The sequence below is a fragment of the Athene cunicularia genome, assembly GCF_003259725.1.
Source record: "Athene cunicularia isolate RWA chromosome 2 unlocalized genomic scaffold, athCun1 chr2_part1, whole genome shotgun sequence".
In the NCBI taxonomy this organism is placed as follows: Eukaryota; Metazoa; Chordata; class Aves; order Strigiformes; family Strigidae; genus Athene; species Athene cunicularia.
In genome coordinates, this window is record NW_020799095.1 from 8,611,336 (window position 1) to 8,636,914 (window position 25,579).

General features: G+C 37.7%; 1 protein-coding gene across 1 annotated transcript in view; it reads left to right on the forward strand.

The window, feature by feature from the left end:
- The window catches only part of OSBPL10 (oxysterol binding protein like 10), an 89,172-nt gene that overhangs the window by 34,534 nt on the left and 29,059 nt on the right, over positions 1-25,579 (forward strand). Inside the window, exons 6-7 of the mRNA XM_026842909.1 lie at positions 5,496-5,706; positions 14,687-14,841. Of these exons, the coding sequence (XP_026698710.1) occupies positions 5,496-5,706; positions 14,687-14,841 (366 nt within the window). The remainder of the gene's footprint in view (positions 1-5,495; positions 5,707-14,686; positions 14,842-25,579) is intronic.

Genomic DNA, 25,579 nt, shown 5'->3' on the forward strand with positions numbered 1-25,579 from the left:
ATTGTGGCTGGGGAGGTCTGAAGAATCGTCCTCAGGTTTTATATTCCAAAACAAGAGCAAGAAGATCTGAATTATTTAAATTGTTATATAGAAAGGTGGGATTGGTGACAATACTTATTTTCTTGACATGGCCTGTGTGACAAAGGGAGAGTGTCTGCTTGCCCTTTGGCATAATATGGCTGGTGTCATTCATTCATCCTTTGCTTCAGGGTGCTTGAAATTACTGTGCCTTGGGAGATGCCCCCAAGACAGCTGTTGGATCGACTAGTTTTGTAGATGGCTTAAAGCTGGTGTTTGCTTCAGGTTGTTGTAATGTGCTGTGCTAGTTGGGTGTAATCCTGTAGGATCAGTAATTCTAGAAGGAAAGATGTTCTGATTATCGGAATATCCCTCTGGGCTGGAGAAACAGACTTAGTCCTATTAGTCCTGGAGTCTGCATAACAAGACTATTTCCACTAAATAAAATCATGTCAAAAGCAGTCATATGCTTTTCCCTTCAGGTGTAGCTATTCAGTTTTCTTCCTTTGAAGTTTCTATTTACCTTTGTTTTAGGATGGGAGGAAAAATCTTTAACAGAGTTTATTTTGCTACTTAACATCTGGGAATCTGTCTCTCTTTCTAGTTTCAAAAATAAATTGAAGCCTTAAATTAAAAAAATATATACAGGTTTTATAAGGTGATTTCTCTGCATGGAAAATACTAATACATCATCTAGTATTTTAACAAACTATTGAATTACTGTTATTTTTTTTCTTCTAGCATAGAAAGTAGCACCTCAGTGTTTCATTGTTATTTCATAAATAAATTGTCAACAGCTAATTTTAGTGTATTTACTTTATGAAAGGGTGTTCTTCTTATGTTTGGAATGCATTTCTTTGCAATCCTAAGGTATCTCATAGCTTTTTCTGCCTATCTTTCACATACTGTGGGTGTGACACTGAGAATATAGTAATTTCTATTTACCCATTTGTTTGGCATCTTGTCACATAACTATTTGGTCCCATACATCATGGTTGGCAGTGCACTCAACAGGAAGATCCAGGATGTGCAATTTCTGCTGTAAAGGAGAAGGTAGCCATTGCTGTGGCTGGGATAAGCAGGGAAAGCAATCACACAGGATTTTAAGATCCACCAGAGAGGAGGAAGCAGGCAGCAACAGAAGCTGTGAATTGGCTGTTTCGGAGCAAGTGGTAGAGAGCAGGTGACCTACTGAGGAAAACATCAGTGATGATTCCAGTTGCATTCAGTCTTCTGTGAGGGTGTCACTGGGTGGCAGGTTCCTTTGAGGGTAGTTTTATTTCAGAAGAATTGTATTGGGTTTGTGTGGCAAGGTTTTGGTATTGGGGGGGGCTACAGGGCTAGAAGCTTCTCCCATGTCAGATAAAGCCAATGCCAGCCAGCTCCAAGATGGACCCGCTGCTGGCCAAGGCCGAGCCCATCAGTGATGGTGGTAGTACCTCTGGTATAATGTATTTAAAAAGGGGAAAAAACTGTAGCGTAACAGCAGCTGGGAGAGAGGAGTGGGAATACCAGAGAATCAACTCTGCAGATGCCAGGGTCAGTGAAGAAGTAGGGGGAGGAGGTGCTCCAGGCTCCTCCAGGGATTCCCCTGCAGCCCGTGGTGCAGCCCCTGGTGAGGCAGCTGTGCCCTGCACCCATGGAGGGTAACAGTGGAGCAGATCTCCCCCTGCAGCCTGGGGAGGACCCCACGCTGGAGCAGCGGGATGCACCTGAAGGAGGCTGAGAGCCTGCACTGGAGCAGGCTCCTGGCTGGACCTGCGGCCTCCTGAAGAGAGGAGCCCACGCTGGAGCAGGTTTGCTGGCAGGACTTGTGACCCCATGGGGGACCCACGCTGAAGCAGTCTGTTCCTGAAGGACTCACGCTGGAGCAGTTTGTGAAGAACTGCAGCCCGTGGGAAGGACTCACGTTGGAAGAGTTCGTGGAGGACTGTCTCCTGTGGGAGTGACCCCACGCTGGAGCGTAAAAGGAGAATGAGGAAGAAGAAGCAGCAGAGACAGCATGTGATGAACTGACTGCAACTCCCATTCCTCGTCCTCTTGCACCACTTGTGGGAAGGAGGTGGAGAAATCAGGAATGAAGTTGAGCCCGGGAAGAAGGGAGAGGTGGGGGGAAGGTGATGGAGTGATCTACCTGTCCTTATCTTGACCCACAAGCCTTTTTTTTTGTTTTTTACTCCCCCTGTCCAGTTGCCACTCTGTAACTGCCCTTCCGCGTGGTGGGCACCTGGTGTCCAGCCAAGGCTAATCCACCACAAGAATATGGACAATACCTGAGAATTTCTGGCAGGCTAAAAGGTCTGAATCTCCTTCAAGCTTCAGGAACAGCTGTTAATAGGGAACACATAATGTGGTCTGCTTGTTTTCCTGCTGCAGGCTGAAGATGGAGAGAGGAGCAAAACATACATATGAGCTGGTCTCTTCCTAGCCTGAGGCTTTCTCTTACTGAACATTTTGCAGTTAGGTAAATGCAGGCCTACTAATGTTAGATATATATGCATGCATATAATTCCTTCTAATACATGTAGTCCTGATAGTTCTTTCAGTTTTTCTATTTTATATCTAGCATAGAGTTGTATTTGAAGTTTGAGTGCATTTGTTGGGAATATGCATTTTTTCCATATTATGAAAAGCTATTTATAGGTGAAGAGGGGGTGCCAAAGCTGAAACAAGAATGGAAAGAGAAGTGGGTTGAGACTTGGTGAGGAGATGGGGGCAAATGGTCTTTGCTGTTCTAAGAAGTAGAAAGCTACTACTTTGAGCTGTCTGTATTTGCAAATGGGGGGGATGGAGAGCTGTAAGGTACAAAAAAACCCCTGTGTAAGAGCAAGGTCATTCAAAATTAAGCAAGTCATTTCACTTTGGAAAACGAAAGTTAATATTTAACTTTCTCAAACCTTTTCATTCTTGTTTTGAAACCAGCTTAGTGTGCTGATAAATGAAGCACTGTGCCTTCCCTCCCCCCAAGCTACAAAAAATCAGACCCACGAGTAAGAGGATAATGCTGTAGCTGCATGGTCTAGTATCTGTCCTGTTAAGGGTTAATGTGTTTTGTTGTTTTCGTATTAACTTCTCTTTGATTTACTCTTGTTGGAACCACCACACTTCAATTCTTCTCAAATCTTTTGCCAATGACTTTTAAAAAAAAAACAGTATTGGCAAACATGTAAAAAATTTCAGTTATTTCAATAATATGTGTTATTTCCTTCCCCTTTTGGCACAGAGTTGTTCTGTCATACTCTAGAATAGAGGAGGTTCTTCCTTTTTGTTTTGTTCCTTCAGCACCTTAAGCAGAGTGGTTTTGATCAAGTTCCAGTACTTTGAATCCTACACAAAAGTTGCTGTTCCTGGTGTCTTCTGCTTTATCAGGTCTGTAGAACAGAGGCTGGTATCATGACAATAATGTGAAGCTAGGTAGCACAGAAACGATGAATCAAAAAGGCTTCTTTAAAACTATCTTAAGTCAGCTAGAGAATAGTAAGTCTCAGAGCAATACCTTGTTTTGGATAAAGGGAGAATAAATCATTGCTTTTATTTAAACTTCTCCTAACCTATGAAGAATATGGTTGATAGAAGCCTGTAAAGCTTTGGGCTAGGTGATAACTGCAAACATTCAGTTAATTTTCCAAATGTTTCCCAAGCTCTGGTCAGTTTGTCTTATGCTCCTGTCTTAGCTGTAGAAGAATATAGTTGTCCTTTATTAAGGGGGAGGGGAAAATGAAAATATCTGAAGTTTTCAAAGTTTTATTTTGTATTTTACTTCCTATGGAAGAAAATCTTTGGAAATGTAAGCTGTTTCTCACACCCCCCCAAAAAAAACCCCAACAAAAACAAACAAACAAAAAAACTAGTCACTTAGAAATGAAAATAGAACCCTTACGTCCCTGTGAAGCATGAGAACATGAGGTTTTCAACTTCACATTCTTAATCAGGATGGGAAAAGGGGGGAAGCAATTTTCAATACAATTGTGCAGTCTTCCAGGGAGATGATGATCTTTTTCCTCCTAGTGTTCCTTCAATTTGCTTCCTTGAGCTCTTTTCCTGAGGGGGAACTATTTGCATGAGCATGTGTCTGTGATGCTCTTGTTTTTGTTTTAGCTTTGAAGCAACCCTCTGTGCTGTGGAGCTCAGTTACACAGTGTGAGACTTCTCAAAGCAGAGCACTGCCTGGGGTTCTAGTGGTTCCCTAAAGCTGGTGGTCTGTGTCACCTTCTGACTGATCTTGTTTTCTGTCAAAGGGAATTAAAATCTACTGTGGCTTCTACTGAAGCACTGCCCTCTGTTTTAAATGTTGATTATTACGATGTCATTATTGTAACCTTCAGCAAGGCATTTAGCTAGATTCCTTACAAACCTTGCAACAAGAGCTTTTTGCTTAATTCTGCAAGGATGGTTATTTGCATCTGTGAGTTCAGTTTCCTTCCTTGATTTTCAGTGTGTTCAACATACAGTTTTTAAGTCAGTCTATTTACCACAGTGTAGAGGCGCTATGGGAAGAACACCATACTGTGAAAATATAATAATGATAATATAAAAGTGACAAAGTTAATAATATATTTTTACAGTATAGTGGCTTGGACAAATGGAGCTTGAATCTTTATTGCTTACAAAGTCCTCAGATACTTTTTCTGAAAGCTTTGGATACCTCAAGTATGAACCTATAAGTTTTTTGAATAAGTTTTTTGCAAGGTAAGTGTGAGAAAAGAGACTTGTCATGTGCATGTATAATTTCCGACAGGCTGTAAAAATGGAGAGAGAAGTTTTAAACATCTCATTTTTTCTTTCAGCTTTAGGAAGGGTTTTGGAAACTTGCTTATTTGTTTAAAGAACAGCCTGCTCAATAACATTGTTTTTATCTGCTATACAAGCATGCATTTTGTCTTCATCTGGATGGTCCAGATCTAGAAACAGATTAACTTTCTCCTTGACAGCTGCTTTCATATTTGACAGTAAATAAGTACTCTTAAGTTGCATCCTATTCTAATGTCCATAAACTTACAAGTTACCTTGTTTCCTAAAAACAATTCCTTACTGATGCTTGAGAAATGAGAAATGTTCGTTCTTAAACTGTGATTAGATATTTTATGTAGGAAATAAGGAGGAGGGACAGTGTAGCTTTCTTGGGTGTCTCAGATCCCATGTAAAGGAAAGACAATCTAAGCCTAAATTAGTAATGGAGAAGGAAGTAGAGTTTTCATACTTTTCTTTACGAAGACTTTCAGAAAGTATGAGTCACGCTGTTAAACCTACTGTGAAACCTACCTTTTTAAGAGACTATTTTCTCTAACATAGTCTTGACATTTTTACAGGCCTTTGGTAGTCTCAAGCCCTTCGTTTTTGTAGGTAAGTATATGGATCAGAACATTAACATCCATTTGTGGTAGTTCTTCACATTTAGTCACTATATCAATCCATAAGAATTTAACGGCTACATAGTGATATTTTATATGACAGCAGATGTTTTTGAACCTCTACAGATGATGAGCCAGGTTGAGGGACAACAGAAGAATCTTGTACAAGCCATTGAAGCTCTCCCAAGTTCTGGGCCCCTTTCTGCCTTGGATCAGGACTTGCTGCTTTTAAAAGCTACCTCTGCTGCCACCCTGAGCTGCCTTGGAGAATGCCTGACTCTATTACAGCAAAGCATGCATCAAGTGGGCCAGCATCATAACAGGACACTGTCATCAGGTGAGCACAGGCTCTCTTGGGTATTATTTTATGTGCCTTGGGGTTTTTTATTTAATACTTTTTTATTTAATACTGAAGCAGGCAAAATTAACCATTTCTCAGAGAGGCAAGTTGGAGGGAGCAGCTTGTAAGGTTCAACAGCCTCAAGTACAATTTTTTTTTCCTTTGCTTAAGAAAAGATACAAAATCTATTGAAATCAGAAGAGAGGATGAAAAGATGTTGTCCTAAGTCGTCTTAGGGAAATCAGGTTCTCAAGACAGCAAGACAAAGAGAAAGGGAGAGCGTGGAGAACAGGTAGATAAGCCTATGTTTTTTATGACAGTGCAGAACCTGCTGGGTTTTGCTTTTTTTTTTCTTTTTTTTGAGATTGAAATCACAATACAGATTTGTTTGATAAAAAATGCATGTAATATGCAATGCTACAGTGAAAAACATATTTCTAGTTTTCTACATGGAAGGATGCTGCTGAGTCTGATTTATTCCAGTCAGTGGTTGTCTTTAAATCTAGAGAGAGTTCTCCACACTGCTATTTAAAAAAACAATCTGTGGCAATTCTTATGAGCCTAAAATGTCAAACACTGTGTTCCTGCATTGAGCTCTGCAGGTATGAACCTCTCGGTCCCACGTAGCTCAATTTTTTCAGTTCACCCAGTTCTACGTCTCTGTAATGTCAGAAGTTGGACCTTTAGCTTTCTGAAAGGGTCGTCACTGTTTTTGCATACACAAACTGCACTGCCTAGTCTAAGAATAGGAGCAGGATTTGATGTAAGAGGAGTATCAGCAGCAGAACTCTGGATATGGGGTGGCTTTCTATGTTTTTTTCAAGTGCTTCAACAACATCCCTCCCAGCTTGTCCTTACAGTAGATTTACTGCAGGGCAGGATGTGTCCTCCGGGCTGCTGAGGCAGCTAGATAGGAAGCTCTCTGAAGAATTCCCATTGTGGGAAGAATAGAAATGTGAGAGGGTCAGCTCAGAGTAGGCAAATTGTGTAAAAAGTAAAAAGGCTTATTGGAAAAAAAAAAAACGATAAAAACTTTGACACCTATACTATGGTATATCATGACTTTACCACATCCAGTTTCTGAGATACTTCATAAAGAAACATAAATGAAAAAAAAATTTTTTTAACTTTCTGTATTCTGGTTTTCTTGTAGAGAATGCAGAAAACCTTGCACATATCTAAATAGTAATGAAGAAGTGCATTTAATTGAGTTCTTTAATATAATTTCATTTCAGGAGAATGGTTTGGAGCAAAGATGAAAAGCATCCTTCAAAGAAAAGTCACTTTCTAGTTTCAAAGTCCCTGAAGGTTGCTTTTCATGTCCATGTGATCTAAGTGAACTGTCAGAGATAGATGACTTGAGTTGTACATGTCCTTGAATCTGTGTCCAAATGATCTTCTGTTAAATCAGTGTCTGTATTTTGACTTGATAATGATTTTTGAGGATCTGTGCTCAAGAATGGAGGAAAGCAAGCATAACATTAATAATTGCTGAAAGGGAATTGCATATTTTTTGAAAAAAAGCAGAAAGCCATGGCTGTAAAGTACTTAATAAAATTTAATAACTGTTTCTGTTTGTTCTTCCTAAGACTTTGAACTTCTATGAGAATCCTTTCAGGGATCAAAATTCTGTAGCACTGGTTCACACCAGCATCTTTGGTGTAACAGTGAGAACTTGAATGCAAACAGTTAATTCTTTAGTGTGTATGTGTGCTTATTCTTTAGTATGTAATTAAAAAAAAAAAAAAAAAAAAAAAAAAAAAAAAAAAAAAAATATTTAGTCCCTTCTCCCTGACTGAAAGAGTCTGTGAAATGAATTTTGTTTTATTTTCCCTGGGCTGTGTTATGCAACACAGTTGCCTGAAAGAACCTGGCCTACAAGTCTTGATTACTGATTTTCCTACACACAATTTTGTCCAGGCGTACTTTGATAGACTTAACATTTCTGCTGAGTCAGTAGAGTTTCAGAGCCATCAAAGCTACATAAACTCATACGTAATCAGACTAACACCTTTAAGTATTCTTCTAGCAAACTATATTTCTGAGAGATAATATATGTAATTTTGATTCTGTGTGCTCCAGGTGCATTTTTTTAATTTCATACCTAGAAGGTGCAACCAAAAGATGACCTTTACTGTCACCTGTTGATGTTGTCAGGTAAAAATTACTCTTACTAGTCTAAAAGTCATGTTCCTCTGATGGGAAGTCTCAAATACCTTTCCCATAAGATGTGATGACCCTGTTCAGTTCATTGCCAAGCGTTTCCATCCCAGCTGTATCATTAACCGTTACATAGGGTCCAAGATACTAGTGGGCATTGTGGGGCAGGATTCACAGAATTTTGTAGAGAAGGGACTAAAACAGGAATTATTTTCTGGCTTCTGACTTCGTGTGTGAAAGCAGTTCAGTCCAACAAAGCAGCACAGTCCTGCTCATGTGGAGTCTGAGAAGTAATCAGTGGTTTAGCTTTGGTGATTTGAACTTACCCTTGAATTTACCTTCCTTTAACATCAAAAGCTCTCACTGTTATGCCATAAAGAGAGAGAGCTGCCTGGAAAGTAGATACTTTCTCCGATTTCTCTGTACCTTTGCTCTGCTTGTGTCCTTGAAGTTTTTATGACTGATTATGCAAGAATTGCTGACTTCTCTGTGCACTGTAGGCCTTGCAATCTTACTGCTTCTAAAGCAAGGACTTAAAAGTATCTGACTTCCTCACCTACTACTTATAGAATACACTCATAAAGATTATAATTAAATAGTAGCTATTTTAAACAGATTTACAGACCTTTATTGTTTTAAACAGAAAAAAATCTCTTTACATGTAAATATTTTTGTTGCTTTGTGTTCCTGTAGTGTGAGTAGAAGGAAGGCAGCTTGCCATTCAGTTTAGTGAACTCTTATCCTACATGTAGGATTAAGAATCTAGGATTCTGTAGGTCTTGACTTTAAATATTTTCAGGGCATAGTTTAAAGATGACATGATTTTTCCTCTTCATTGTCATGTTTCTCATGAGTTGTCAGTCTTCAACTTCAAGCCTACAAGCAGACGTGAAGATTAAAATGAGGTCTTCAATCTTGTCTTGAAGGGTAGTCAGTACATGTTTTATTTTCATTCTAAAGCTTCAAGGAAGGGGGTTTGTGATTGTCTTTTTTGTTAGTGCTTGATTTTGGAAATGCATCAAGAATAGTCAGTGAAGCAAAATCCTGTCTGTGTTTCTACTTTTGAGTAAAATAATGTCAAATTAATTTCTAGCTGTTGTTATTAGAGGTATGGGTGTTGATCACTGGCTAAATCTGTAATTTTTTTTTTTCTTTCATTGAAAAATGAGCTGGAGAAGGATATTATTAGCTGAAAGTGTTGGCTACATGTCACGTGAGTTGAGGATGAGGGACTGCGTCTATACAAGCTTCTTTGGGTTTGGGAAATTTGCTTTTTTTGTAGGAGGGAGAAAAATGTCAAGGATTTTCTTACTGGCCAAGAATGTCACCACTTAGTTACAGGTAAAGTATTTGCTAATCATCATTAAATGCCTTTTTAAAACTTTGAGTTCATTTAGCATGCTGGTTGGAAACAGCTACCTTTTAAAATGTGGAGAAGAAACTTTTGTCTTCACTTCAAACTTCTAATGGTATTTTTTTGGGTCTGTTTATCCTTTGGCAGAAGAGTATCTCTAGAGCTGACTGACTGCAGTGGTTAATGTCCTTCCCTCCCAAACTGCAGAACAAACTTAAATGTTTGTTTTAAAGTAGCTTTACCAGTTTATGTTGTGGTTTAAGTCTGTTTTTTTAGTTGTTTTGGCAGACAGAATTCTGCCTTGTAGTAAAAGTCTGTACAGATAAATCTGTTCTTTTAGTCTGCATTTCACATTAGCCATTCATTTACTGAATAAACCATCTCCCTGATAGGAATTCCCTCCTGTATTTTTCTGTTTCTCACTTGCCCGCTTTTCCAAAGTGTAACACAGAATGTTTCTTTTTTTCTGAGGATTTTCTTAAAATCAAAGGCCAAACCCATCCTCACTGTGGATTTTCTGAAGTTCATTTGAATGTGCAAATGCTGCTTATTTTGGGTCCCATGGCAGCAAATGGATTGAAGGTTAATCTGGCGTTGGGGGGTGTGTGGGGGTGTGTGGTGTGGTGTGTGCGTGTGTACTTGAACTTTGTTTTAGTAGTTCTCTGTTGCCACCTTTTTGGAGAAAATAAATGGACAAAAAAGGAAAATCTAGATCCTTTCAATTTGGTGATAAATGACAACTTTGCATCTCCTGCAGCTGATGGCAGGAGGAGACAAAAATGAGCAGAGTCCTCTTTCTTGTTTTACACTCCCCTGTGCCCTAATGCCTGTGGGTACAGAAAGGTGAGGAAAGAAGACAGGGAAGAACATAATCTTTGTTACTGGTGTAATTCAGTAAATTCAGCATGGCCAGTCAGGTCTATGTTAAATGCATTGTCACTGGACTTGCTTTTGTGCACAATAATTTGCTGTTCTATCTAAATGCTAATACATTATTCCTTATATGTTTTTCTCTCTTTGGAAGGTAATGTTATTTTATAGTCCCTGCACAGCGTTACCAAATACAACATTGTTTTTCTAATCTGAAAAGTAGATGTGCAGCTGTGACTTGCTATTGTTAGTTCAGCCTGCTGTAGGATTCCACAGAGATGAAATTGTTGCAGCCATACCTGGTAGGGGAAGGAATCCTGATCTAATCTTGGTCTCTTCTTGAGGCCTACTGTTGGCGGTATTTGTTAAGACTGTAGTTACAGTATATTGTAGAAGTTTTATCAATAGATGTTAGTTTACAGTTGTGCCAGGAAAAAACATAAGGATTTTTTTTAGTTTATAAACCAAGACCAGATGACTTGAAAATAGAAAGGTTTTTGGTATAGACTTGAGGTAAGTGTTAGGCATGTTTCATGCATCAGTTACCATGCAGAAACGTAGTTTGAAGGTGTATCAGGTACCTAGAAAATCAGAACCAACAAAATAAAATTATCCTCCTTGCTTAACTGAAAAATCTCTGATAAGCCCTCTCTTTGTGAGGAATTTCCCTCCCTTCTGCTGTGTGCACCTGTGAAAGGGAAGCACGTTTCTCCTGAGGGCCTTTGTGAGGGATATAGCCTGTTGTGCTATCTGAAATATAATAGATGGGGTTTTGTGAACTATCATATTGCTATAGGTCAAGGAGAGTAGGTTGTGTCTGAATGCTGTACTCTCCTTATGTAGAAGCATTCTCCTGTGCCTTTGTGGGTTTGTCTGCTGCACGTTCAACTGCTGTTGAGAAGAGGGAAAGCAGCTAATTTTTTGGTATGTTCTGTAAGAGCGCTCATTTTGTGTGTACACATGCACTGAATTTCCAGAAGAATTGGGCTTGGGTTTTTACTTCTGGAACCATAGAAACAACACCATGGAGATAGAAGAAACCTGGCTGATTTTACTAGTTGTGTATTTGGTATGTCTTTCCTAATTTTTGCATTGTTTACTGCAGAAACAGATGTTTTGTTTTCATAAATGTAGTACTTTATATAGTCTTGAAGCAAATAGTAGAGTAGCTGTATAGCTGTGAATGCTTTTATATCATTTGTGACTGCCTTTCTGGACAATTTCCTTAGAATTATGAAATGTACCAAAATAAATATTGAATTTACCTTTCTGTCAGCTGTCTTTGGCTGTGATTGAGAACAGAGAAAAACTCCGGCTTAAAAATAGGCTTTCTTCCTATTCTTATCCAACTCTGAAAGTAAACTTCTAATATATTCAGGTTTTGGTTTTTTGTGGGTTTTTTTTGTTTGTTTCCTTGAAGTCTTTAAAAGAACAGGAATTGAACTAGTGATAGCAAATTTTGACTGCCCTAAAGTGGCAAAGATGGCAACTCCATTAGAGTGGATCAGGTAATTTACAGATGGCAGCTTAGTCTGTAGAGAGTAAATTCCAATAAAATAATTTCATATGTAACAGAAAAGCTAACTGTATTATATTGTGGTAAGAGTAATTTCTGTTAGTGCAGATGAGAACGTTTTGGATGTACAACTGATAACGTGAGTAAGTAGAATCCGTGTTGTTGTGTCCTTTCACCTTCTGTATAGAGATTCTGTTCTGATGTTAGTTGATTTTAAGATTATTTCTGACGAGTTCTCTCTTCATACTTTGCTTTTGCATGAAAAGTAGGCTGCATTACTAGGCATATGGCAACTCCCTTGGGATGATATGAGAATGTTGATATCTCAGAGTAAGATTTGTAGATTAAAGATCATCAAAGGTTCCCTGATGGCACTTTGAAACTAGGCATGGAATTTTTTCAAGCTTCTTCAGTGAGCTGACTTTTTATTTATTTAGGTTTCTGTGACGTATGACTAATATCTTTTATTTCATGTCTCTTCTGCAAAGTAGTTAAGTTCCAGACAGGCAGAATTTAACAAAACAATTTTTCTCATATGCAGAGGTGTTGAGGAAATAGATGTGCTTTCTCCTTTTGGACCTTAAGTCTTGGCATCCTGTTGGTATTGGCTAAGTCTTAATGTCTTGTTCAGATCTGTTTAAAAATTGATTAAGCAGGATAGATTTGTTGTTTTGTGAGGGTAGCATTGCCCTTGGGATAGGTAGAAAAACATGCTTGCATAGTTCTAACAGTTTCTATTTCTGTGAGTCTCTAAAATGTGTGGAGAAAGATTAAGTAAATAGTCTTTTTACAGTGTGCTTGTACTGAAGATGAGAATTATTATAGTGTTTCTAAAAATATCTAAGTGATGGTGAAGTAAGTGTTCACACTTAAAAATTTCCCCTGAAGCAAGGTGTTTATTTGATTGGGAGCTTTTTCTTGTGCATATTTATAGAAATTAGATTTAAAAAAAAAAAAAGAAAATTATTGTTTACCACGAAGGCCAGATAGATTGTGTGTGCAGAGAGAAAATGGATAGCCCAAGGTGATGGTCAGATGACTTATTTTCAAAGATTTGCACAAAGAGAAGTCAGTTCAATTTTTTTTAAAATTCTTTTTGTAATAGGAAAATAGCAGCAATAATCCAATATTCAGTTAGTTGACAGGGGGAAAGAGAAAAATAGGTTGAGATTTGTTATTGCAGAGTAATGAAGAGCAAAAAGCATAGCCACACTCCCTAAAACTCTTTGTGGCTATTCAACAGTGAAACAAGTTTATTTTAACTTCTTGCTTTTTATTTTCCTCTTTGAAATCTATACCAATTAACATCAAGAAGAGTAAAAATTTTTTTCCAGACATGTGAACTCCCTCCAAGGAAATTTTCCAATTTGGTTTATTGTTCATGTTGATTATATGCTTCTTTCCTTCCGTGCAGTGTGAGTCCATTTTGCATCTACCAAAACCATCTTCAGATTATTCTCTGAGTCAGAGCTTGTTTTGAGGATCTGGGTTTATTGTTTGTTCCTAGCAGCAAATTGCTCAAGACCTGAGGAGCAAGCAAAGAGATACTATGACTACAGTCACTGTGTTCTTCATCCCTTGCTATGTATGACAACACTGTGTGTGATTTAACTCAGTCTTTGGAAGGGGGGCAGATGTTGGCTTCCTGATGTGTAGGACCAGTGTGTAGAGCCAATCCAAGGAAATGACCCTTTGTTTGATACTTGCATCTTCTCTTACATGGTTCACATAACTCGATCAGGACTTACAATATCAGCTGGCGTAGACCTCAAAAAGTTTTGAAACCCAAAAAGCTTTGTAGTGTGTGGTCTGATGGCAGAGTCACAAAGATGTTCTTCCTTTTGGCAATGGGAAATTTGACTCCTTGTGTGAAATATACGTTATTTAAAAAAACCCAAACAAAACAAAACACTTGGATTTTTTTCTATGTTGGTTACTTAGATCTTTGAAAATAATTTTATGCTTAACTATTTGCTTATACTTTCTTTAGCAAAAGATAGTGCCACAAAATTAGGCTAAGCAATTAGACGTGAAGTTTTGTCATGTTGTCATAACTTAGTGCCATTTTAGATGAACAGAATGTTCTGTAATGATTTTATCTTTACAATTTGGTAAGAGGTCAGCTATAGGATTCATGGCCCACTTTTTTTAATAATACAAGTGCTAATATAATAGTACACAGCATTACCTCACCAGATCAAACCTTTTACTTTTATTAGGAGGCAACTTCTGGTAACCCCTGGTGATACGGAGAGGATAAATTGCACGTTCTTTAATGTACTTTGTGTTGATATGGGTCATCTTAGAAAAGTTGTTAGTGATGAGAGGAGGAGATCCTCCCTGTGGCACTAATTGTATTTTCATATACATATTATGGTAATGACTGAAGAGCTATGATTTTCTTATCCATATCTCTGCATTTTATAGCAGTGTGTAATTAATGGCTGAACTTTAGGCCCTATGCTGAGGGCTACTGATTTGAATGTTGATACTACTTTAGAGCAGTAAGGGAGGAACAACGGTGCAGCTGCCTTAGCTGATCTTTCTGTCTTGGCATTCTTAAATACTGGCTCATCCCAGAAATAAGGGTTGTTCTGGTGGCTAGTTCTGCTTGATTTATATTTAATGTGTATCTTTCTAATGAGATTACTTCTAAACTGTGGTCTTGGGACCAGTAAAGCACTTAATCTAGAAAGAATTTTTAATAGTACAGACAGAAATAAAATACAGCTGCTAAGCTTAAAACTCTGATTTTAGACAGAAGAAATGGAGAGTTTACTCGGATAACTTAATAACTATGAAAATAGTGGACAGAGAATACTTGTTTAATTACCAAAGTGTTGCCAGATTGTACAATTTTTATGTATAATTCTCTCTGGTGGTAGGAGTAACATTTAAAAATCTTCTTTCATTGACTTTTTAAGAAAAAGATTTATTACAGATAAATTGGCATAGAGTATTTTTGTTATTAAAGTTAAACTGTCTGGATGCAGAAAAGTAGCAGTTCATTTATATTAGTGAATGATGAGATGAATGGAAGAAATCTGTAATCTGTTGACACCCATTTTCTGCTTCAGAAGGTATCCTGGGATGGCCTGGCCCCAAGTCGCACTCCACAGACCAACTGAAAAACGGTGCCCTCAGCTCCTTGTCGTCTGCTAGTGCCAACATTACGTGGGCAATAGTTCCATCGGCAGCCCAGGACGGACAGGCACTGCAACCAAATACAGAGGTAAGTCCACTAAGTCTCTGTAGGCCATTTCTGTTGTATCTGAGACTTCACGTTGGTTTGATGCAAACCATGTATGATGGTGGATGCCTTTATTAGTTAACTTTATTGTACTTTTTTCTTTATAGTATCTTCTTTGTTTTGAAATTAGTTGTGAAAATGCTAAGTTTCATGCAAAAGTGCACTCTAAAAACTAGAAAAATACGTTGACGATATTGCTGTGTGCTTTTGCTTCTCAGGTACTTTGGACAGTGGACTATGATAAATGTAGTCTCTTTTCTAGTCATCAAAGCAATTAACAGACTGTCAGTATAGATTTCTGTCTTTTGGTGACAGAAAAAGCTGTTTCGTATGTTGGTTTGCGATAGACAGAAGACAGTAGGACCACATTTGTTTGATACTTGTTCTTCTATGTTGCTGTTTGCTTTTGGGTGTCTCTTGAGTATAGCTGACTATTACTTGAGTTGGAACACTATACTCTTTTCTGACCCCTTTTCTTGTTAAGTGTTAATGGGCAGAACTTGTCCACATCATCCTGCACCAGCCTGTTGATTTGTGCTTTTGTGGCATTTACTTGGTAAAGGGCAGTTCTGAAGCATCGACTCTTTGAGGAGGCTCACGGCTGCGTATCAGGCATCTCATGCATTGAAAGTCTCTCACCATGCTACACTTCTCCAGCTTCTACTGTCTGCTTCGGTTACCAGTGCTGCCCAACAGGAAAACACTTCACTCTGAGACCCCACAGATTGTAGGGCACCTTGGAGCACGTGAGACCTGGAGAACAGGGAAGAAGTGTTTGGGAGAGCTGAAGAAACCTTTTTCTACTAGTGAATGCTCTTTGGCAATTGGAATGGCTTAAATTCAATTATATCACCTTTAACAAAATGTGTAATGGCTGGGGACTTCAATAAAGCTGTTTGTTTTTCCAGTTCTTTTGTAGTATCTTGAATTTAGTTCAAAAAATCCTTCCAGTTCTTTTGTAGTGTCTTGAATTTAGTTCAAAAATCCAAGGATGAAGATTTTTTTTTTTATGCTATATGTTACTTTGGTCCTCTTCAAGATCTGTCCTTAGAAAGTAATTTCAAATTCCTTTACTCTTAGTGTCCATTAATTACAATGTTTAAATTACCAGTAATTGCTTTTTATTAGGAAGTTGTGCAATTTCTTTCAGATAAGTCAACTGCAGTTCTTACAGTGTGTTTTTAAGACAAGAGGCTGTTTAAGAATATTGTTTTGGGAGTTACTGCTTTACTCTCTGATACACTGCAATTTGTTTCATTAGGGTTTTTTTAGATGTTTTTGTTCCTGACCACCTGGTAAAGTCAAATGGGATGTGGAAGCATAGGCTGTGCAGCAAGAACATGAGGAGCAGCAGCTGATTAAGTCCTCTCAGGGTATCATTTTGCAGTTGAGTTTGAGCCACTTAAAACTTGTTTTAAATGACATTTTTTTTGAAGTCTAGTCTCCTCCCCTTCTCTCGCTGATGAGAGATACTAAGTTGTGTGTATGACTTGGACTGCTTTGCTTGTGGAACTCATGATTTATTAGAAGGGAGAGTACCTGTGAAGAGGTGGATAAGACTGTAGTACAGAATCCTTGGTGCTTTGTGGGCAGTCTTCCTGAAAGCAGCAGCCTGCATTTGGAGACCCTGGGACACTAGCTCTTAAAAAGAGAATAAAGGGGACTAAAAAAAAAAAAAAAAAAAAAAAGATGGTGGTTTTGGCAGAAGCAGGAAGTGGAAGTTTGTAGATTGGTTATGTTCTTTTGAGCAACATAACACCCTTAACAGGGTAAGTTATCTGAGACAGGTAGTCAACCAGGAGATGATGTCTGACACCCCCAAAGTTGTCAGAAGTGTTTGACTTAACACACTTCAGCAGTTCTGTGTAGAGGATTTAAGCATATTTTAAAATATATTCTGATCTGTTGTTTGTCCAAGGCAGGAGCCTAGGTTTGGCGCTGAGTAGCCAGTTCATTTTCAAAGGCATAAAAGCACTGACTGTGCTAAGGACTTAGTATGTGTAATTATATATGAAAGCAGCTGCAAATCATCACACTCCACTTGTTTCATAGTCCAGATACATTGTTGTTAATAACGGTGTTGACAGCAGCAGAGAATGAGAAAATGCATCTAGATGTCATTGTTTGACAAATTCTTGACATTAAAGACCCTGATTTCATTTTTAATTTTTATGGTAGCTTCTTTTAGGTGTAGAAGAAAAGAGGAGTCCACAAGTGTCATTCAAATGAAGCTTATTTCTCTTAATGATTTTTTTTTTTTTTTTTAAGAAACCCCAAACTAGGCACTGGATGAGCCTCATTTCTGAAGAAGTTAGTAGGCTGTTAATGGGGCTCAGCTTTCAAAATATACCTGTCAGAAGAAGTCAACCTTGCTTTTACAGAATTTAGGAGAGTGCTGGTTTCTTTATCAGTGCTGTCAAAGTTAATTCCAATTTCTTCTTTGGCTGGGCCTAGATTTTTATTTTGAAAAAATCTGTACATTTTATGATGTAGCCTCTAGCTCTTAGTCAGAAGCTGTACCCCAAAGGAACGGGAGAGAGCTTTTTGGCTAACGCTCACCATAATATAGTAGATGTACTGACCAAACAAATTGTGAATTGACCTGTAGTCTGAAATAGAAAAAGCCATTAAATTACTACCCTTGAGGAACAACCAACTCAGCTGCTTATATCATGAAATTGTAGAAGATACTTTTAGGTATGTGGATCGGCAGTGATTTTAAAAAGAAAACAAAGGTGTTTTTCAATGCGGGGGGTGGGGGATGACTGCTGAGGAATCTTTCCCATCCAGCAGGCTGCCGGTGGCAGCAGTCTCCTGGCAACATGACCAAGTGGCTGAATGTGTTTAGTGATAGCTGTGTTAATTCTCAGCACAGCATGTAGACACTTTGCGGCAGTGCATTAAGCAACATCATTAACAAACCAATGACTTGTCTTCTGTCGTGTTTTTATACGTTTATAAGAAGCATGGATCTTTATAATTCTCTGGAATAAAAAGGCTCATCTGATGCAGTTTTCTGAATACTTAAGCATTCTTGAGGGATATATAGTAAGTTCTGGAGTTGAGTTTTGATGCTGTAGATAACTACAGTAAACCCTTTTTTTTTTTTTTTTTTGGTCTGTTGCACTGTCAGGGTTTCAGGAATGCAGAGTTTCTTCCCTGGTGAAATAATGTAGCAGCTAAATAGTCTTCTCTGTAGGTAATGTGTGGGTGTTTACTTGCTTTTGTCATTTAGGGTGTTTTTTGCTTCCAAATGCAAGGGTATCATTTGAGGTAATTGTTTAAACTAGTTCAGAAAATACAAGATTTTGTGGCAGATATTATTTTCTAGTGTATTGCTTGCCAATTTAACATGTCCTTTCTTGATGTTGCTGTTTCATCTTCCCAGATAAGTTTTTTCTTTCAGGGTTGTGATACAGCACAGCATGAAGTTAAAGCCTGTTATCTTCACTGAATGAAGTAACCACTGACAGTGAAATGCTGGATCAAGCACTTCTGTTTTTTTTTTTTTTTTTTTTTTTTTTTTTTTTTTTTAGTTAGTTACCTTTTTTTGGGTTTTTTTGGTCTGTCCACCTGGAACTTCAGTCAGGTGGCAGCAGGGATAAGGGCTGAGCTGAACAGAACTATTCTCCATCTGATGTGAGTTAATGTAAACCGCATTTGTTCATCCCCTAGTAAACCACTTCAGACTTTTTGGTGTAAACTATGTTACAATTTCAAGGTAGTTTAGGGTTTTTCCCTCAAAGCAGAACAGGACAAATGTGGTATGGAGTATGTCAGGGTACACTCTTCAGAGCTGTGATTTGAACTTGGTCTGTGTCCAGTCTGCAGTAAACGGGATGCTGTTTCCTTCATTTAAGAGTTTATAATTTTGAAATTCCTTTCAAGAAGGGCTGAAATTGATTAGTTTTAATATATTGAGTCTCACAGTAAATTCAGTTGCAATAAGCTTGGTGCCTAAGTAGGATAAAGGTGAGAATCACTTCTATGCGTGAGCATCTGTTCCAGTTCAACTCCTTGTCATTTTGGGTGTCAGAACTCCCCTTCTGAACTGCAAAATATAACTGCAGGCCAAATGCTTCCCCTGGAAGCCAAATATAAATGGGAAACAGGCTGTTCTTATACAGGACCTGAGAGGGGAGGAATCATTTTGTTTTGATCTAACAGTGTAGTTAAGAATTATTACAAAACTCATGCAGTAGCTACATCTGTGATTTAGCTCTCCTCATGTGATTTTTTTTTTTTTTTAATGCCTTCAAATGCCATGCCAGCTGATTCTTTACATCCTGTGGATCTGATGTCTATGCTGTCTCTGCTTTTTTGTCCCTGACTTTCCTCTGTTTGTGTGCATGAGAAACAGTACACATGCTCCATGTTGAAGTCTCTTTTTAATAGGATTGAAGTTTTAGCTCTGTGGGATTGAGACTTTAGCTCTGATTATCTAACTGCTAAACCAGGTTTTAATTGTGACAGTGATTGCAAGGGCAGTCAAGTCCAGGTTATTAAAGATATTTTGGTCCCCTAGATGATCTGAACCTTGATGTTTTCAACTGTGCTATTTACAGGAGGTACTGAATTGTTTAGTTATTAATTTTAAAATATTACGTGTTTTTGTCCAACCACTTAGGTGATAGTTATTTTCAAGCTGAAGTTATCTTCTATCTGTAGGTTAGTATACATCATAGTATGATGATACTTCATCCTTTACAGAGGATGTAATAGCCTTTAGAGCAATTACAGAATGTGTTAGAGATGCTAAGGAATAATTTTAAAAGTGCTCCTGCAATTTTAGAGACTAAGCTGTGTACAAGAAATTATTTCTAACTTAGTATTACCTTTTCTTTATATATCTGTGTCTCAACAGACTGTGGATTCTTTCCTAGTGTAAATTCTTCCTAGTGAGTGTAAATTGTTCCTAGTGTTTCCTAGTTCCTTTTTGTACTTGACATAAATCTGTGTAATTGATGTAGGGAGATGAGCCTCGCCATGAGTATACAGTGCTAGCCCCAAGTGCAGTAATGGAAAGAGAACAGATCAGGGTGGGAAAGTAACATTTGCAGTATTACAGAGAATCTCTTTTCACTGTTTAGTACAGACTTTACAGGATTTCTGAATGTGCTCTGCGTTTTGCCTTCTGCATGATTAAGTACTTTTTGGGCCGAAGAGCACAGTAAATGGCCTGTAATGATTTAGATACATAAATTAATCTCTAGGCAAAGATGGTACTAGTTAATCCATTCACTAGCAGACCATCTAAAAAATGAAATCAGAGGTTATCAATGGAATGTATATTTGAGGATAATCAAGGGGAGGTGTATTTAAGGATTAAATGTACAATTACACTAAGAGTAGAATTAAATGACCCTAAGCCTGCTACAGCATCACTGGCAATGACTAAGATAATCTAGCTAATATCGATTTTATTGTTTCGCTAGCTTTCTGGAATAGTTAATATATCAATAAAGAATCTCTAGTAAAACGGTTTATGCAAATAATTAATAAAAATTTAGCTCCAGCCAAAGCCATTGTATTTTCTTGAGTCATTTCCACCTCTAAAATGCATATATTCCAGCTGCTATCTATATATATTTGAGAGTAATAGTCTGCTTAAAATAAAAAATATGAAGCATTAATAAAAAATTACATCTAATTTGAATAAACATGAAGATCTGATTCATGTAGCATTCCATAAATCCTAGTGAAATTCAGTGGAAGTGAATTACTGGAATATAAAGAATTTGGGTTCCCTTTCATTAAGGCTTAAAAATTGAGTTAAAATGGACTGATTGCTTACTCTGTTCATTATAAAACCTGTGCCCTCTGTAAAATGAACTCTGAAGCCAATGTTAATTTTATTTCAGACTTGTGCACTAATTGATTTATTGTGTGCCAATTGATTTGCTTTGTGCTGTCAGTTTTATTTCTCAGTATGTTTTTATATGTGGGTTTGGCAATACTGCCCATTAGTAAGCTTACCCATCTCATTAAGAATGTCAATAACTTAGCTAGACATTAGTAAGTTGGGCTGAACTCTTCTAAAAGGAGTATTTGTCTCAGGTTGGAATTGCTTACCTTGCTTCGTGAAGCATCATCCAAACTGGCTTCAGCTGTTCCATCTGGTCATGCTAGAAAAAAATAGGGTTTCCTGCTTGTGATGATGAGTTCTAGTGATTCTTTATTTGAAAAGCCCTGGATGTGGAAACAGCTGGGGTGAAATTATTTAACTATAAAACTTTGTCTCAGGAGTTGTGGAAGGAAAAGATGAAAGAGGCAAGACTCTTAAACATTATAGTGTAGAGAGACCACAAAGTTGGACCACATGATTCATTGGGCTGAGAACAAATCTTAGAAGCTTTTCAAGTAGAGTTTTCCATTGGCCTGAAGAAGTTAGCTGCATAAAAGACAACAGTCTTCTAGGCTCATTTTGTTTTTATTTCAATTGAACATTTTCCTGGTATGATTTATGAAGATTTATTTTTCTTTTGAAAAGCTTGAGCCTGTCCTTTTTTTTTTTTATTATTTGTGTTTGTGTGTGTGTGTCAGCAATGAGAATGTGTACAGTGGATGGGACAAGAAAGGAAGAGTTGGGATGGTTTAAGTGTGTTGCCTTGAGCAAAGATTGTTAATACTGCTTGCATTAACATGTCTTTACCATTTCTCTCCTCTTACAAATATGCTGGCATCTGATATTGCATACAAGAAAGCACTGTGAAGACCTGGATTTACATATAGATTAATATTGCAAGACCAGGTGATCGTAAAGGTTGACTTCATAGTTGTCCATCTTTTTGTGCCCTCTTTGCATATGTGAATGGTACATTATTGACTAATGCAGTAGCATTTTTCTGCCATAAATTTGCTTAGCTAGCATACGGAGAGACATAGAAGAGAATTACAGCTGACTGAATGACTTCAGTTTTTTTACTTCCGAACTTTTCAGTTACCGGGCTTTGCAAACAGAATCCTTATAGAATCGCAGAGTACTCGAGGTTGGAAGGGACTTCTGGAGGTCCTGCAGCTCATCACTCTGTTCAAAGCAGCTAATCAGGTCAGCTTGCTCAGAGTCATGTCCAGTCAAGTCTTGAACACCTCCAACAGTGGAGGTGCACAACCTCTCTGCACAAACTGTTGCAGTTTCTCTAGAGACTTTATCAATGGGAGCAAAGGTTTGTTTGAGTAGGATGCCTTTCCTTATCAGTGTGCTGTACTGTCTGGTGTGCAACTAAAATCGCCTGCTGAGTCCCACACCAAAAAGTGTTTGTCCTTTTCCTTCTTTGTGGGCATAGAGGTAAATGCTCCTAGTTCTTCAGGTTTCTCCCCAAGGATCTCACTCTAGAGAGGATCCTTTTTAATACAGAGGGATGTCTAGAGAGTATAGCCTTCTGTCGTACTTTTCTCTGTGTTAGTCTCCCTCACCAGCTTGCAGCTCAGGGCATTCTTTTGTCTTTAGCCCCCCAAAAGTTATAAGCAAAGGGAGATTAAGACCCCTCACAATCTCTGAAGTCCTGCCTGGCCAATGGTGGGAATCTGTCCTGATGCACTGTTTGGGTTGTAAGCTTGTAAATTCTGAGTAACTTGTTTTGGATAATGTCAGGTGCTGTATTTATAGCCATTTGACTTCTAAAAAATTAGGTTTTCAAAACAAAACTGAGTATCTTTCAGGAAATCATTCTTCATTAGTATCTCTATTGCATTAGGAATAGGTTTTGTTAAAATTGTTTATGACGTGATACTATATTTCTCATGGTTCAAGATTAGCATAAAATTTGCTGTTGTGATTTATGCTAGCCTTCAAGATTTTTTGCCTCAATTTAGAACAAGCCCGTGGGGCTTTTCTCTGTATATTTTTGATAGTCTTATGTTGCTGTTCCTTTCTGATCGTACCAGTGATGAAAAATACTTATTCCCAGTTCTTACTGAATTTATGCAATACTGTAAAGCCCTCTCGTGGTTTAGGATTCAGATTAAATGGTGCTGTACTTCAGTAGCTTTTGTTTTATGAAAGATGCTCACAAGATCTGTGGACCAGTGCTGGTACTTAATCTTTTCCTGTGTAATCTGTGCTTGGGAATTAGCTGCTTTTCAGCTGATGTTCGGAGTGGACTACCTTAGGTTTATGAAAATTGAAATTTGCGAGAGCAATTGTCTTACGAAGAAGATAGGAACATGTAGAGAAAAAGATCAGAAACATTATTTAGTGCGTACCAGGATTACAATGCTGTAGGTAACTCAAATTAAGATCTCTGTTTAAAAGCATGTTTAGTCAGTGATTGATTCTTTATTCTTAAACATAATCACTTCCGTGGTTAGTTTTTAATATTTTTCTGAAGGCTTACACAGGCTATACTACAACATAAACATAAATGGCCTCTCTTTCATGTTACATGCGCTGCTTGCTGTTCTTTAAGCAACAAACCAAGCCTTTTTCTTCTTAAATCTCTTACGTTATCTGGTCCTCATCACTGCTATATTGTTATGTTTACCCCTAAAATATGGTCACATGTCTGCAGTGTAGGAAAAGGAAACTTTCTGAGCTTGTTCTTTAAGGATAAAAAGACTTCCATTCCCAGAGATACTACTGCAAAACATGAACAGAAAAGGATTAATAAAGTTCTCAAAATAGTGAGTATCTGGATAATGTGCTTGCCTCTAGATGCCTGGCAGGTTGGTTTTGTTGGGAAGGAAAAAGATTGCAGACCTATTTGTCACCTAAGATACAAGTTTTGTGATTATTTTCTTTGCTTGAATCATCTTTATGTCAGCCTGTCTCTATTCATGAAGTAGTAGTATCAAGATGCATTTCTACTTTGCTTGTTTGCTTCACAGTGAAGGAAGAATCTTCTGAAGAGACCTCACTATTACTTGGTTCAGTAGATGGCTGTTATTACTGTATCCAATTAATCTTGTGTGATAGACAGATTGCTCACATTGTAACACTTTGATCCTTACACTTGTCCCTAGCTGGAGAGATTTTCTGAATGTCCAGTGTATTTAGCATATTTGGTTAAAAAACTCCAAATAACAAACCACAATATGTATATAAATGATCCATACACAAAAAAAAAATAGATGCTTTAATCATTGACAGACCTAGTTTGAAGAATTTTATTTTCTTTGGAGAACTGAATTACCAAACACAAATAATATGTTTGTTAAGAAATTAATTTCTCAACACTCTGTAGACATTCTTTACTGATGCAAGCTTTTTTAACCAAATATTCTATGGTTTGACATATCTATGATGATTGATGTAGCCAGGATTATGTAAAAGCTTTTAGCCCACTCTCTCACACTCCAAATCCAGGTGCAGCAGTTACTTACCTGTCCAGATATGTCTGGATTATTTTTCTTGGTATACACAGTTGAAGGTAAGTAGAAAATCTGCCTATTATGCCATTTTTCCTTCATTCAGTTGCATGAAGGAGAAACTAACTGTCTTGCCAATTGGATATGTGTGTAGATTACAGTAGCAAAACAAAAAGAAAGGGATATTTTTGCTTTCTGTAGTGCTGTTGTGTATAAGTTAGTGTTCTCACGTTTTAATTGTACAATCCTTCTCATTTGATTGTCATCTTCTGCTACTTGCTTTGACATTTTAAAAGTTATTAACTTTAATTTTGGTTCATCATTGTCATATCTCACGTAAAATGATTGCTTGGAAAAGTGTGACTATCTGTGTGTTTTGGGGTTTTAGGGGGTGGGGTGGGTTCCCCCTTGAGGTGGTAGACTTTTTGCATATTAATGCTATGACAAAAACTTTCACAGCAATTAAAACAAAAGCTACTAACAAGTGCAGTAGAAGAGACAGCTTCTATGAAATATTCAGAGTGAATGAAGAAAATCAGCTGAGCTGAACCATCTATTTTGCTACCTTTAGAAGACCTTTTCAGGATGAAATTGAGATGTAAGGGCTGTAATAAGTTTTGCTTTCTAAATTCTCCATTTAAGCTCTGCTTTGTTTCTGAGCTCGTTCAGTCACTTTTTAAAAAAAATCAAACATTGAACAGCAGGGAGCCTGTCTCTTTGAAAGTCACTGGAACTTTGGTATCCAGGTGCTCACATTACAATGGATGTATGGGATGTCAGTGTGTTTGAGGCTTTCTATCTGTTCTTTCTTTGCAATGATCAGTCACAGGGCTACCAAGAGCAAAGCGTAAATAAGTCTACAGTAAGGTGGAGGCCGGGGCTCAAACAATGACCTGAATTCATTCTACCACTGCTTTTCCAACCCTTTTTTTTCCCCTCCTTTCGCTTACATTGTGTAATGGTATGGTGGTAAATGTTGAGAACAGTATTTTCTATTTTGTTTTATTTGAACTGTTCTTGGAAGAGTACAAAAGCTTATATAAAGAGATATGGGAGCTTGCTGGATATAAAAAAAGGTGTTGCCACCTTATAGTTAAGCTTAAAGTTGCTGATCTGTGAAAAACAGTGCATTTGGAAATTTGAGAAGTGCATAGATGATGATGATGATGATACAGAGAGGTTCAAAGTAAATGTATTTGAGTTTTTGTTTGTTTCAAAATTTAGGTTGAAGTAAACTGAAATTTTCTATTTAATTTCTATTATACTAATTTCCATTTTTTATATGGGAATTACTCCTCCTTTCACAGCTCTGCTGGGTTTGCATGGCAAGGTTTTGGTATCAGGGGGTTACAGAGATGGCTTCTCTGAGAAGCTGCTAGAACCTTCTCCCATGTCCGATAGAGCCAATGCCTGC